This window comes from Culex quinquefasciatus, chromosome 2, assembly GCF_015732765.1.
Source record: "Culex quinquefasciatus strain JHB chromosome 2, VPISU_Cqui_1.0_pri_paternal, whole genome shotgun sequence".
Taxonomy (NCBI): Eukaryota; Metazoa; Arthropoda; class Insecta; order Diptera; family Culicidae; genus Culex; species Culex quinquefasciatus.
In genome coordinates, this window is record NC_051862.1 from 99,294,880 (window position 1) to 99,309,606 (window position 14,727).

Genomic DNA, 14,727 nt, shown 5'->3' on the forward strand with positions numbered 1-14,727 from the left:
GTCAGTAGCAAATGACGCCTATCTCTGACCAAGTTTTCCTCATTCTCAAAAGTTAAAGGTCACCACCGCAAACACGGGTACAAGTGAAGCACGGCCCATTATCAAGGTCAAGCAGACATGGAAACAAGATGTATGTTCGCTGAACCACGCGGAGTCTCACCGATACTAATAAATTGCCCAACTCAGACAACAAGAGCGGTACTCGAAGCACACGGATAACTACAGGAGTAACTCAAGCTAGAAAAACGCCCCATGGACCGAACGGGGTAAGATAAAACTAAGTTCGAGTGAGAAAATTGAGAGCTAACTACATCTGTTTCCGTAGGTTTGGTGTTCCTGCCCCTGAGCGCGAGGATGGATCAATCGTGCACAGGTTGAGCTGATTGGCTGGTGGAGCGCTTCATTCGCTCCAAGCATCTGGTAGAGCAGGGCCATGCGCGCTGATGGAGTGCTTGAAAATCGGGCGCATCACGTGGACGCAGAGCGGAGTGCGTGCCAACACCGTACGCGCAACAATATCCTACGCGTCGGGCGGACGCAAAGCTTCGTGCGCGGCAACACCGTACATCAGAGACATGCGAGGTTGAAGTAGGAGTATTGAATCTATTTTCAACCTTATCAACAGCTGTTAAAATGAGTTATTGCGTTGATTGTTTTAATTATTTGTTATAAAAAACTGAAATACAAACTATATTCTTCAATCCCGACCAATTTCGTAAGCGTGACCAGCCCCTCCCCGTCCTCCCATCTTTTCAAACTTCTTAACTGATCGACAGACAACTGTGTCGATCCCCTAACAAGAACAGTATTTGATAACCCGCCAACCGCCAACCCGGAACAATGCCGGTGTCGAAACTGTCCACCAATTCTTGTAAAACATATTTGACAAACAGCAAACCGCCAACCTGGAACAGTGCCGGTGTCCGAACTGTCTCATCATCCATTTGATAACCTGGAACAACACCGGTGGCCAGATTGTCCAAGGAATTGATTTGGCTATCGTTGAAAACTCACAAAACACTGCTGGCCAAAACCGTAGCCCATGCTTGTCTATAAATAAATGTTCTAAAATAACTTTGTAAATATGACTAGAAAAAGTCAAAGCACCATCGATTAAAAACCAAAGATATCTTGAACTTACGCCAGCTAGCCCGTTTCACCCCACACAGTAAAGCCCCTTCAAAAGCCACCATCTAAAAGTATCTGTATCTTTAAAGGGTCACTTCCTAGCATGTTGGTATGTTCTACAAAGTTGTTCCCCAGTTCAAAACCTATCTTCTACTATAAGAATCAAGTCATTTCATCGATCTATAAAAAAAATTCCTAATACAATGTAAAAAAAGATAGTTTCCCATGGAAAATAAATCAAAATTTCATATAAATTTCAAATTAAAACTGGAGCTCCTAGACCTTACCAAATGGGCTCAAATTTTCAGGAGTGCTTCTGGGGACATAAAAGAACGAAATTCCGGTTGATGCAAGAAAAAATAACAACTTTTGTCTTTTTCATAGAAACGTGAACCACGCTAGTAAGGGTTTTGGAGTTGATATGTTTATCAAACAATTCATGTACAAAAAATATTTTTTTGAATAATTTTTTAGTGTTTTCTATACTTATCAAAACAAAGAAAAAAGATCTCTTGGAAGTTTTTTGCAGCACTTTTTAGATATATGTGTGTAACTCAATCTAAACATTTTTTTTATTTTTTTCTTTGTTTTCTACAATGAGTTTTAGTCAATTTCGCACAACTTTCTAGAACAAAGCTAATTGTTTTACCCACATGCTGACGAGATACAGGCTTGGGATCAAGTGTCCCTGGGGATCAAGTCTCCCCACTCTCCCCTACATTTATCTAACTCGGTAATCCTCATGAGATAAATGTACGACTCATGCTAAAAACTTTTTTTTGCATCTTGTTGCATAAACTACTATTTTTTATCATAAAATGGTTTTTATTTGGTCCTTTTCAGATGGCCATGAATTTTGAAGATCTGACATCACTATCTATAACAATTGAAACATAGGTGGGAATTTAATTCATTTCAAGGGCTTTAGCGATAATTATTTTAAATTTTAACATCCTGGAAAAAAAATCAAGAGAAATTAAAAAGTCAGTTATGAGTTTTATCTAAGATTGAAAATGTATATTTGAACGCATGCAAAAGTCAAACTTAAAGCTATTCAGATGCGTTTCATAGTTCAGCGCTGCAATTTAATATCCGGAAGCAATTTTGTTGTTCTGCGTGTGACAAAGTGTTGAGCATAATCACGTAAAGTGAGGCTACAAAACACTTCACAACTCTATCCACTTTTGCAGCCCCTACTGCCAGTTTAGTGCATTGTCTCTCGGCACTTTCTGTCTTGTGCACTTTCACAAAACTTGCCCCCCACTTCTCTCTCTCTCTCTGCCTCTGAATGCAAGCCGAAACCACTCCGGGCCTAAATAAGGTTTCCTACGCAGAAGATACCACCAACTCTTGACAAAGTCTTGCTGGTTTTTTCTGCCATTTGCACAAAAAGAAGTATAAAGTCATGTACAAGAGAGTAGTTAAATAAAACTCTTAAGAAGTTCCCGTAAGCAAATCGAGCAATAGCACTTAATTAAAGAAATCATTAGGTACGTAGTTACCATAAACTCTCGATTGTGCCACGAATGTCAACTGTCTGCGCCTTCGCCCTGTGGGGTTCTTATGCGCAAAAAGATCCAGAAATATGTGCCAGGCATGCAGCAGGCAAGGCAACGAAAAAGTGGCCAGATCCACTAGCGGCAGCAGCAGCACTTTTTACGACACTTTGGGAAAAGTTGGATGTATTCCCTCGGGTATGTTTTCGTAAGATTTCCTTTTTGTCTCCCACGATAAATTCTCCGTGCAAAGTTACCGACTCTCGTTAAGCTACCTTGGCGGCCTTCCCCTTCCAGCACCCCTCGGAAGATCTTGGATCCCGTCCTGTTTTGGGGGACAATATTAAACTCTCCCAGATACTAGCAGCTAGTATAGAGTAGTGATATAGTCGCAGCATCCGTCCCTGGAACAGCCGAAAGGACAGCTGATGGTGACATGAAAAGTTTCGTAACCATGTTGTGCACGTTGTAAAAATAATAATTTGAGCAAAAGTTGTGTCTAAGTACTGGTCAACTGACACAAACGTGGCAAAGAAAGGCCAAACATATTGCTTCTTTCTGCCGCTGTTGTTGGCTCCCGGTCGTCGACTCAGCATCAACTTCATTTTATGGTGGAGATGGGCAGGGGAATGGTTAGAGTACTTTTTCGGAGTAACTGGGCAGCGTGTGACAACGCTGTCGGAATATAAAAACGGTTTCAACCAACAACTTTTGTGCACACGGTGGGGAAAATGGACCTGTCTTTGTCGGTTTTGAAAGTTGACCGAGGCTTTTGCAGAATTCCAAAGTACGCCAGCAACAGCATCATCATGCTTCATATTCACCCCCGGCAGCAGCAGCAGCAACAAACAGGACAACAGCACTGAAACTTAATTGCTACATTGTCCTTCCGACCGGTCACGGTTCTCATTTGTGTTGGAATATAAAAAAAAACTGAAATTAAATGAGCCCTGGGGATATTAAAGCTTTTTGATAAAAAGTTTTTTTGCAAGCTTTCATAAATTCAAACAAACTGCAACAGTTCAGGTACAAAACAAAGCGAGCAAGCGTATTTCAATGGTTTTAATCATATAAAAAATGACCAACAATAAAAAATGATTTCAAATCTTGAATCAAATCATCGCTTTGACAAATCTAGCCACTTCAGGTTATATTTTGGGGTTAAGTTAAGTTAGTACAAAATGCATGAGCAAAAGATTTTCTAGGTTTTAAAACCATTTTTTGACAAGTACAAAAAACATCCATGAAACAAAATTCAAAAATACTAAAATACTAAAATATCAAAATACTAAAATACTAAAATACTAAAATACTAAAATACTAAAATACTAAAATACTAAAATACTAAAATACTAAAATACTAAAATACTAAAATACTAAAATACTAAAATACTAAAATACTAAAATACTAAAATACTTGAATACGAAAATACTAAAATACTAGAATACTAAAATACAAAAATACTAAAATACTAAAATACTAAAATACTAAAATACTAAAATACTAAAATACTAAAATACTAAAATACTAAAATACTAAAATACTAAAATACTAAAATACTAAAATACTAAAATACTAAAATACTAAAATACTAAAATACTAAAATACTAAAATGCTAAAATACTAAAATGCTAAAATGCTAAAATGCTAAAATGCTAAAATGCTAAAATGCTAAAATACTAAAATAAAAATACTAAAATACTAAAATACTAAAATACTAAAATACTAAAATACTAAAATACTAAAATACTAAAATACTAAAATACTAAAATACTAAAATACTAAAATACTAAAATACTAAAATACTAAAATACTAAAATACTAAAATACTAAAATACTCAAATTCTAAAATACTAAAATACTAAAATACTAAAATACTAAAACACTAAAACACTAAAACACTGAAATACTAAAAAAAAATACTAAAACACTCAAATACTAAAATACTAAAATATAAAAATACTCAACTGCTAAAATGCTTTACATGAAAATACAAAAAAATAAAAAAATATACTTTCGTATCAATTGTTCCTTAGCATTCCAACGCCCAAGGCTCCAAAAAGTTGAAACGGTAACTTCAACTCAATGGTTCTCGGGCCTAACTCAACCAATCAAGATGATTCTTCTTTATTAGGTTATTAGATTTATTAGGATGTCTAGATGATTCTAGAACTTTGCAGAACTTAATTTGATCAAATCTGTAATATTTGCGATCAAAAACATCGCTTCAACTTTTTTTTCGCGTGTAAAAAAAAAATTGCCAAAAATTCCACGGAGGTAGTCGTTTTAAAAAAGGTGGAACGATGTTTTCGGTCGCAGAAATTACAGATTTGTTAAAATTAAGTTCTGCAAAGTTCTAGAATCATCTAGACATCCTAACAAATCACTGGAAAGAAGAATCATCTTGATTGGTTGAGTTATACCCGAGAACCATTGAGTTGAAGTTACCGTTCCACCTTTTTTGGGCGTTCCAGTGTTAATGATCTCGTATGCATGCTTGTATGAAACCCGCTTTGCATTCATTTGATCGAGTTATGCACATACACACACCATCAAACGAATTCCATCTGCCACAAGAACTACCCACCAAACATGCTTGATGTCATCTGCACACACCTCCAATTCAGCACTCTCGTCCTCTGAGCTCCAGGAAACTTCCAACAAACGAGTGATGAGAGCATGTACAAGGGCTGGTATTTCTCTATTCACCGCAAAAACAATTATAATCAACAAAACTCAAGATGCTACTGTTTGTGATTCTTCGTTCTTCGACTTCGGAATATGTGTGACATCTACTTACAACATGCTTGCCACTCTATGTTGTTCTGTGTTTTACTCTCTTTGTTAAGTTCTATTAAAATGCACCGTAACAATGTAGAGGGACTAATCGTATAGCTAACGACCTCCAAAAGGAGCAAGTTTAATAGAATATTTTGCTACAACCTTTCATATTGTTATTCCCGCTGGTTGATTTGAGGAGTGCAAACTATTCAAAAGACCAAAGTTTTCAAGTATTAACATCCTTTGGCTCTGTCCTGACATCTTTTCCAGAAAGTTTAACCCTCACCCCCACACCATCCAAGGCCTGTTCAAGATGGATGCATCCCACTTGTGAGCTGGCACTAGTTACAAGAGCGTAGACTACAACAACCGCAACATCAGGGTTGATAACGGTGCTGATGATGATGTGCCTTAATAGTTTGTATGCTTCCTGGTACTACCTCCTGTAGCTATGCTGCCTGGCCGGGGTGATGACTATCTGTGTTGTACTCGTCTGCACCCCTACAAACTTTCCACTTTTATTGAATTTCTGCATGATTTGAATGTACGATAAACTTTTTGTAAACCACTCGTCAGTACTCTCGGAGCTTCTCCACTTCCGTGCGAACGACTTTAGCGCCATCAGTGCAGCTCAGCTCAGCTCAGTGTGGTTGGTTGTGCCACTTGCATCAAAGTCAAGCTGCCCGGACTTACAAACGGGCGCAAAACTTTGCTCTCCTTGGGTGATGCCATGCCAGCGCAGTGATGGTGGTGATGGCGCAGAATGTTTCCAACACCAACTACTACAACAACAATCCAGAGAGAGCGAAAAGACAGCAGCAGCAGGAAAAGAGGGTTGCAGAAAACATCAGTCAAGTTTTGCACACACACACAAAAAGTTATTACTCGAGCGGGAAGTTTACCATTCGATCCTGCATGTCATCCAAACTTTGAATGGAGTGATTTGGAAAAAAAGGAAAAAATCTCTTAAAAGACCTGATCCAGAATGGGTTTAGCAACGAAGATTAATCGATTACGCTAAACATTTTGTCACCAATTTTCAGATACTAGAAGGTTATTAGATGTACACTTTTATTATAAATTTGTTTGTCGCTGCGAACTACAAGATCATACTGGCGGGTATTCAAAGACAATTATGGCGAAACATAAAAAAAAACCGATGGATCCCTGGACTTGTCTGCTTCCTCTACGTTCACGGAGGTGATTAATTCTAAACCTAACTGAGTTTCACATTAATTAGGCAAACCTTTGAAAAGTTTAGTTCTCAAACAAATCTTTAAAGTACACCCAGTGAACACACCCAATTAAAACAATTTAAAAGTTTTGTCATTGCCACTTTCCGATAAACTTGGAACCGGAAGTAAACATATCAAACTGCACGAAGTTTTAGGAGAATCTCTGATGGCACAGCCCGCATCCACTGCCAAAGTGCCTTTGTTTCACGGTGGAAGCCGCTGCTCGTAAACCTCAACACAAAATATTTTAATGAAACCAACTTGTCTAGCGATAGTAGACGAGATTGCTGATGCTCTTGAACTTTGAAAGTTTCATGCTCGAACAAAAATCTTTCTCTAGAACCACCAACAACAGCAGCAGCAGCGCATTATTTGCCGAAGCGCGAAGCGAAAATTTTCTCTTCACGCTTCTGCAAGTATGCTTCTTGAAAGTTTTGTGCTGCCTGGTCGGGCCCGTTGCAGTGTGGAAAAATGGGAGGCAAAAGTGTCACTCCTCATTTCACAATCAATTATGTATGCAAGCGTCACTTCGCACACTTTGAGCTGCTTCCGCTGTGAACCTATTGAAAATCGAAATCAGGGGGATGAGGGTGCTTTTTTTCAATTCAAAAAACCTTTTTAATCCTTAAGAATTGATTCAAACTAAATCCACATATACGTGACTTAGACCTCCCACAAACCTTCTTTTTTTTACAAAATAGAGCAGTTCTCTACGGAATCGGTCTTTTTTCCTTAATTTTAATTTTTGTAATTTTTAATCCGGCTGAAACTTTTTTGGTGACTTATGTTTGCCCAAAGAAGCCATTTTGCATCATTAGTTCGTTCATATAATTTTCCATACAAATTTGGCAGCTGTCTATACAAAAACTAACTTAATCCACCTATGTGGTTGATGCCTTCCTCACTTTGTAACCGTTGGTCACAACCCTTGACGAATTACCTCTTCAACTTCAGTAGTCCTTTCACATTTCACTACACTTTACAGTAGTGACGGGGCTAATTTTACTAGTGTTAGCGAGGCTGAAGCCCACCAATTTCCCAGGGTGGGGATTATGTAAACGTCCAGATGACATAAGGAAATTGGTGGGAAAATGGACTCGGGAAAACCAACAAGGAGCCGATTTTGGGGAAAAATCGGTCTCTTCCAATCAGGTGTCCGAGTGGACAAGACGTGCTCTTCGGTGTGTTGGTCGTGAATTGCCGCACACAAGGCGGGACTCGGAGGTTCCGCGAGCGCGCGTCCATCTCGGTTTGGTCGGCCTGGGCTTCGTAAGTCCAGTATGGCACTTGCCCACGTCTAACCGTAACAGGACCACCCCCGTCGTCTGGCGCCTCCCCGCGCCATCAACGCCAAGGACGACACCCTCAGGCCGCTGGCCTTAACCGCTAAGGAGGGACCCCTCTCGGCGAGCCCAAATCGGTGGACTCCGGGGCTTGCCGATTCGACAAGGAGGAAGACACCTGCCCGCAACGAAGCCAGCAACGCCTGCTGATCGTCCATCCGCATCCGGCACGGAAGCCGAAGACGGCCCGAAGGCCGCAGTACGAAGCTGCGTCCGGCGACGAAGACCGGAGATCGCAGCTGGGGAACAACCGCCATCGCCGAAGCCAGCAAGCCAAGAACCCCCAACCGTGGGACGGAACGAAGCCGTAGAGTGGTAGCGCCGAAGCTCCTCTGGCGGCGAACAACCGGCGAGATCCAGCTGAGCTGCATGGTAAGGTTGCCCCTGAACTACCCACACAAAACACCCCCACACCCACACTCACACCATTCCGCAATAAAGTGCTGTTTTTGAAGTTGAAATACGTAGTGTTTTCTGTTTGTTCACCGTCTCCCTTGAATCACCTAGTAGCTTGCCGACCCTGGGACTACCCTGTCCGAGTCATGCTCTACGCTGTGCGAAGCCAAGACTTTCAACTTTTTACCAACAATGGGTAATATGAGTGGTTTGGACACATATTTCAGCTATTTTTTTAGGTCCAGAAAAATAAGTACACAGATATAACTTAAGTTGTCATAACTCGAGACAGGGTTGCCAGAATTTCAATTATGTAGACTCGTTCGAAAGATCTCTTGATTACCTAACCAACGATGGGTCGGATGTTGGTGCCGAACATCGTTTACATACATTTAAGTAAGATCCAAAGGCTTCAAAAAAGTACATAAATATCACTTAAGTGGTCATAACTTGAGACAGGGTTGCCAGATCTTCAATGTTGTAGACTCGTTGGAAAGGCCTCTTGATTATCTAACCAATGATGGGTCGGATGATGGATCCGGACATCGTTTACATGCATTTAAGTGAGATCCGGCTTCAAAAAAGTACATTAATATCACTTAAGTGGTCATAACTCAAGACAGGGTTGCCAGATCTTTGATGTTATGGACTCGTTGGAAAGGTCTCTTGATTACCTAACCAACGATGGGTCGGATAATGGTTCCGGACAACGTTTACATACATTTAAGTGAGATCCGGCTTCAAAAAATCACATAAATATCACTTAAGTGGTCATAACTCTAGATAGGGTTGCCAGATCTTCAATTATGTGGACTCGTTGGAAAGGTCTCTTGATTATCTAACCAATGATGTGTCGGATGATGGATCCGGACATCGTTTACATGCATTTAAGTGAGATCCGGCTTCAAAAAAGTACATTAATATCACTTAAGTGGTCATAACTCGCGACAGGGTTGCCAGATTTTCAATTATGTGGACTCGTTGGAAAGGTCTATAAATTACCTAACTAATGATTGGTCGGATGATGGATCTGGACATCGTTTACATGCATTTAAGTGAGATCCGGCTTCAAAAAAGTACATAAATATCACTTAAGTGGTCATAACTCGAGGCAGGGTTGCCAGATCTTCGATGTTGTGGGCTCGTTGGAAAGGTCTCTTGATTACCTAACCAACGATGGGTCGGATGATGGATCCGTACATCGTTTACATGCATATAATTGAGATCCGGATATATGTGAAAACACATTTTTATATATAACTTTTGAACTACTTATCGAAACTTCAAACAATTCAATAGCGATGTATGGGACCCTAAACCAAGTCGAATGCAACTGGTTCGATCAAAATCGGGTCAGCCAGTGCTGAGAAAACTTGGCAAGATTTTTGAACACATACATACATACACACACACACACACATACACACACACAGACATTTGTTCAGTTTTCGATTCTGAGTCGATATGTATATATGAAGGTGGGTCTTCGAGCTTTTAATAAAAAGTTCATTTTTAGAGCAGGATTATAGCCTTACCTCAGTGAGGAAGGCAAAATGATATGTGAAAATTCAAAAATCTGTATCTTTTGAAGGATTTTTTTGATCGATTTTGTGTCTTCGGCAAAGTTGTAGGTATGGATATGGACTACACTGAAAAAAAAATGATAAACAGTAAAAAAAAATGGTGATTTTTAATTTCACTTTTTGTCACTAAAACTTGAGTTGCAAAAAAGAAATACAATTATAATTTTTTTTTATTTTTTCAAATGTTTAAGAGGACATTAAATGCCAACTTTTCAGAAATTTCCAGAATGGGCAAAAAATCTTTGACCAAGTTATAATTTTTTGAATCAATACAGATTTTTTCAAATAATCAAAATATTGGTCGAAAAAAAGAAAGAAAGAAAGAAGCCATTTTGCATCATTAGTTCGTCCATACACTCCACAATACAATTTTGGCAGCAGTCCATACAAAAATGGTGTGTAAATATTCGAAAATTATTCATCAAATGTGTAGGTGATAAATAGGACAATTCAGAAAAATTTGCAGTAAAAACATACCCATTATATTCTACTTTTTCACAAAAAGTTTAACTCCAATTAACCGTATTTTCAATATTTTTTATTGTTGGATCTTTTTCACAATTGAGCAACCCTCTACGACATCTGCCGATTTCGACCATTTTTATTTTTTGTATTTTTTAATTTGGCTCAAACTTTTTGGGGGCCTTCCCTATGACCAAATAAGCTATTTTGTGTCATTGGTTCACCCATTCAAGTCTCCATGCAATTTTGGCAGCTGTCCATACAAAAATGGTACGTACATATTCAAATGGCTGTAACTTTTGAGTGAATTTTCTGATCAATTTTGTGTCTTCGGCAAAGTTGTAGGTATTGTGGAGGACTATTGAGAAAAAAATTGGTACACGGAAAAAAATTGCAGCTTTTTTAATCAACGTTTTTTTCACAAAAACTCAATTTCGCAAAACACGTATTTTTATTTTTGAGATTTTTTGATATGTTTTACGGGACAAAAACCAGCAACTTTAGGGCCATAGAGAAACATAGCCAAAAAATCTGCCGCCGAGTTATGAATTTTTGAAAAAATAGTGATTTAAAAAAAAATCGAAATTTTATGCAAAAACAAATTTGACGTAATTTTTAATGTAAAATTGAATTTCCAATCGAAAAGTACTTTACAGATTGTTTGATACTAATAGTCCGATTTTCGATGTTAATGCATGAAACATTCGTGAAATCCGATCTTTTCGAAAAAAAAGTATAGTACGCCCATTAAAAATGCTAGTCTTGATTTAATTATTTTCAAAATATTATTTTCGAAAAGATCCGAAAATTTTACGAATTTTTCATGCATTAACATTGAAAATCGGACCAATAGTTGCTGAGATATCGACAATTGAAAATGGTGGGTTGTTTTGGTGATACTTAAAAGACTTCAATTTTCCTGTTTCTTTTTCTTAAAGCGGCTGTATCTCAGCAACCCGAGGTCCAATCTTCAATGTCCCTTAGACAATTTCATAGCAATTTTTTCGAATTTTTCAAATAAAATATTTTCAGAAATGGTCTTTCATGGTCACTATTTTTAAAATCGCAAAACTGCAAATATTTCGCTAAAATCAAACTTTCGGTGGCTATATCTTGAAAACAAAGCCTTTTATAAAAAAAATCGAGATATACTTTTCGATTGAATATTCAATTTTACATTGAAAAAAATGTTTTTGGATGAAATTTTGATTTTTTTCCGAAAATCACTATTTTTTTCAAAAATTCATAACTTCCCGGCAGATTTTTTGACCATGTTTCTCTATTGCTCAAAAGTTGCGGGTTTTTGTCCCCTGAAACATATAAAAAATCTCGAAAATAAAAAAAATGCGAAATTGAGTTTTTGTGAAAAAAACTTTGATTAATCTGCAACTTTTGTTCCCGTGTGCCTATTTTTTCTCAATAGTCCTTAACAATACCTATAACTTTGTCGAAGACACCAAATTGATCAGAAAATTCATTCAAAAGTTACAGCTATTTCAATATGTACGTACCATTTATGTATGGCCAGCTGCCAAAATTGTATGGAGACTTGTATGGGTGAACCAATGACACAAAATAGCTTATTTGGTCATAGGGAAGGCCCCCACAAAGTTTGAGCCAAATAAAAAAAATACAAATAAAATCTATTTCCGGTTTTGGTAGAGAATTGCTCAGTTGAGATATGATTTTTTGAAAAGTACAGTTCAACATAAAAGTATTTAATATATTTTCACTAGGATTCTTTTCAGGTATATTTTTTGTTTTTTTTTTTCTTGTTGAAAGAGTGTCCATGTATGTCCATCTTTTTAAAAAACAACAGTGGGGTTGACATTGGGACTGGGGGAGAGATAGGGTCAAAGAGATTTTTACGGATTTTACCAATTCTCAGGTTCTTTCCAATAAAACTTAATTCGGTTCAAAGGGTTGTGTAGGGAACATGACTTAGCTGACAAAATCTCGTTCCTAGAACAAATCTTGTCATTTTGGCAGATTCTAAAAAAGTGTCCACGTGGTTTATGGATGGTCCCTTTCCAATAAGTCCTATTTTAAATTATTAAAAGTGAAATCTCTTTATAAAATTTTGAATTGTTTAGAAAAGTTCGATAACTATTATGAAAAAAATGTTGGTGAAAATGATTCTTCTAACATTCTCCAATTGTCATGATTTTCTTAACGAAAAAGAGTTAGACTCTTGCTTTGAAATCAGTTTAAAATGCAATGTGCAGCGAAATTTTTATTTAAAAAAATTGTTTAAAAGAGTTTTATGCAAAATTCTGACCATTCAACAAATTTTCCCAAAATATATATGAATTTTGCTTAAAGATTTATAAACTAAGTTAACTATACAAAAACATTGATTAATAAAAAAAAACTCTGGCACCTTTTTGAATATACATCTAACGTACAAATAAAATTTGAACATCATAAATCGATTACTTATTTTAAAAAATGTTATCGTTTTTAACGAGTCTGGATCAAACATAGCAATACAAATATATATCCTTCGGTTAACTTATTCACGGACCCTATCCCAAAGAACTCACTAGCTTAAAATATCAATGGCAATCTAATTTTATGTCAAATAACCTCCCCCCTTCCATTCAGCTGCACCTTAATTTTCATCGAATCTTTAGCAGAGTTACACCATGCGGGTATTGAGGCCACTGCCACCACAGAGAGTCCATACGAATTGCTCGCACAATTCCTTTTTCCATTTGGCGGGCTCGGCTCTGCGATTGACAGCTTAAAGTGCAGGCAGAGCATCGCTAGAAATGGGGAACGTGACGTAGATATGGATAATCTGCATATGGCAAGGACAATTTTTACAAATTCTCTGGCTCTGAGTTATCCAACGGAACACTGGAGCAGGTCACCTCCCCATCTCTCCGGGGGTGAGCAAAGTCATCGAAGCGGATCGGATCGGGTGGAACACACAGTCGAAAGTCCTGGACCAGAAAAGAAAGTTACCTCACCACCACCACGTCGTATAAAACGATCTAGGTGAAAGGCGGAAATCAACTGCCCTGAATTGATGTGAACGCCTTTTGCATGTACCTTTTGCGCTCGCTCCGGAAGTATTTTATTCAAGAATGTTTTCGCAAGTTAACACTTGAACTCGAAATTTGCCGTAATTCAATTCAAAACTGCTTGCCACCGCCACTGCTAGCAAGTGCTAGTCGCTTCTGATGAGGGTGCGCTTCTTGGCAGTTTTTCGGGCTGGAAAATTAGTGGCCACGATATGGTTCCTCCCTCTTACCCTAACAGGCCTCGGAGTGGGGTATTTGGGCGGAAGTGGAATGGGCCGCCGCGCTCCGTTGGTTGGAGTTGATTGGGATGAAAACGAGGTCCCTTTCCTCCTTTCCCCTGGGGGGCTTCCGCTTGGCCCTTGTTGTTGCTAGTTCTTGGATGGGTCTCTGCCTATTGCCCATTCCTTGCCGACCGACGTGTACACTTGGTGCTGCGGTCTGGAGCTCGGAGAAAGGTCGGGGGTCACAGGAAGTGAATTCTATTCAACACGCTCGGGAAATAAAGTTGCTCTTCACCAGCCCCAATCCCGTCGACGACCCACCCACAGAGAAAGAGAGAGAGAGTGAGTTCATTTCTAGCAAAGTAGTGCACATTGTTTGCCTCCCTTTTGTATAGAAGCAGGAGGCAAGAAATTTACCCGTGTCAAAAGTTTTCCTTACGATGCTAATGATGTGGGAGCGTAAAAACGAAGAAAACTCACGTTTTCCCACACTGTGGTGAACAACACTCCCAAGTTCGAGCCCAACCAGACCAGACACATTCGCTTGCCTGGGAAAATACTCGCTCGCACTTCTTCCGCACTAGGGAGCGGACACACGCCCACCCACGCACTGAGGCATTAGGGTGACCTTGCCTGAACTTCAAGATGAAAACAGTAATAAGCAGTTTTTTATATATTTTGATTAGGTCTTGAAATTGTACCATTTGATTTGAACCGATAATTATGCGTTTCATTTGCGTAAAAAAGGTTTTGGGTGACTCTCCACTCTCCACACATAACCTTCGGACGCCTAGATTTCTCAATTGAACAGAATCTTGCAACAGAGACCACAAAATTGTTTTTTTTTTTTACTGTTTTAATTATGTTATGTTATAACGTGTTAAGGCCTTCGCAAATGTGTATTTCTCCGCCAACTCACACAGCAGTTGCCCCAACCCCTCTTCGATTTGCGTGAAACTTTGTCTTAAGGAGTAACTTTTGTCCCTGATCACGAATCTGAGGTCCATTTTTTGATATCTCGTGACGGAGGGGCGGAACGACCCCTTTCATTTTTG

The 14,727-nt window shown here is 38.6% G+C and overlaps 1 protein-coding gene across 1 annotated transcript in view; it reads left to right on the forward strand.

Moving 5' to 3' along the window:
* Positions 1-13,070: 13,070 nt before the first annotated feature.
* Positions 13,071-14,727, forward strand: part of LOC119766118 — a 42,197-nt gene continuing 40,540 nt past the window's right edge. Inside the window, exon 1 of the mRNA XM_038250517.1 lies at positions 13,071-13,076. Within this exon, the coding sequence (XP_038106445.1) occupies positions 13,071-13,076 (6 nt within the window). The remainder of the gene's footprint in view (positions 13,077-14,727) is intronic.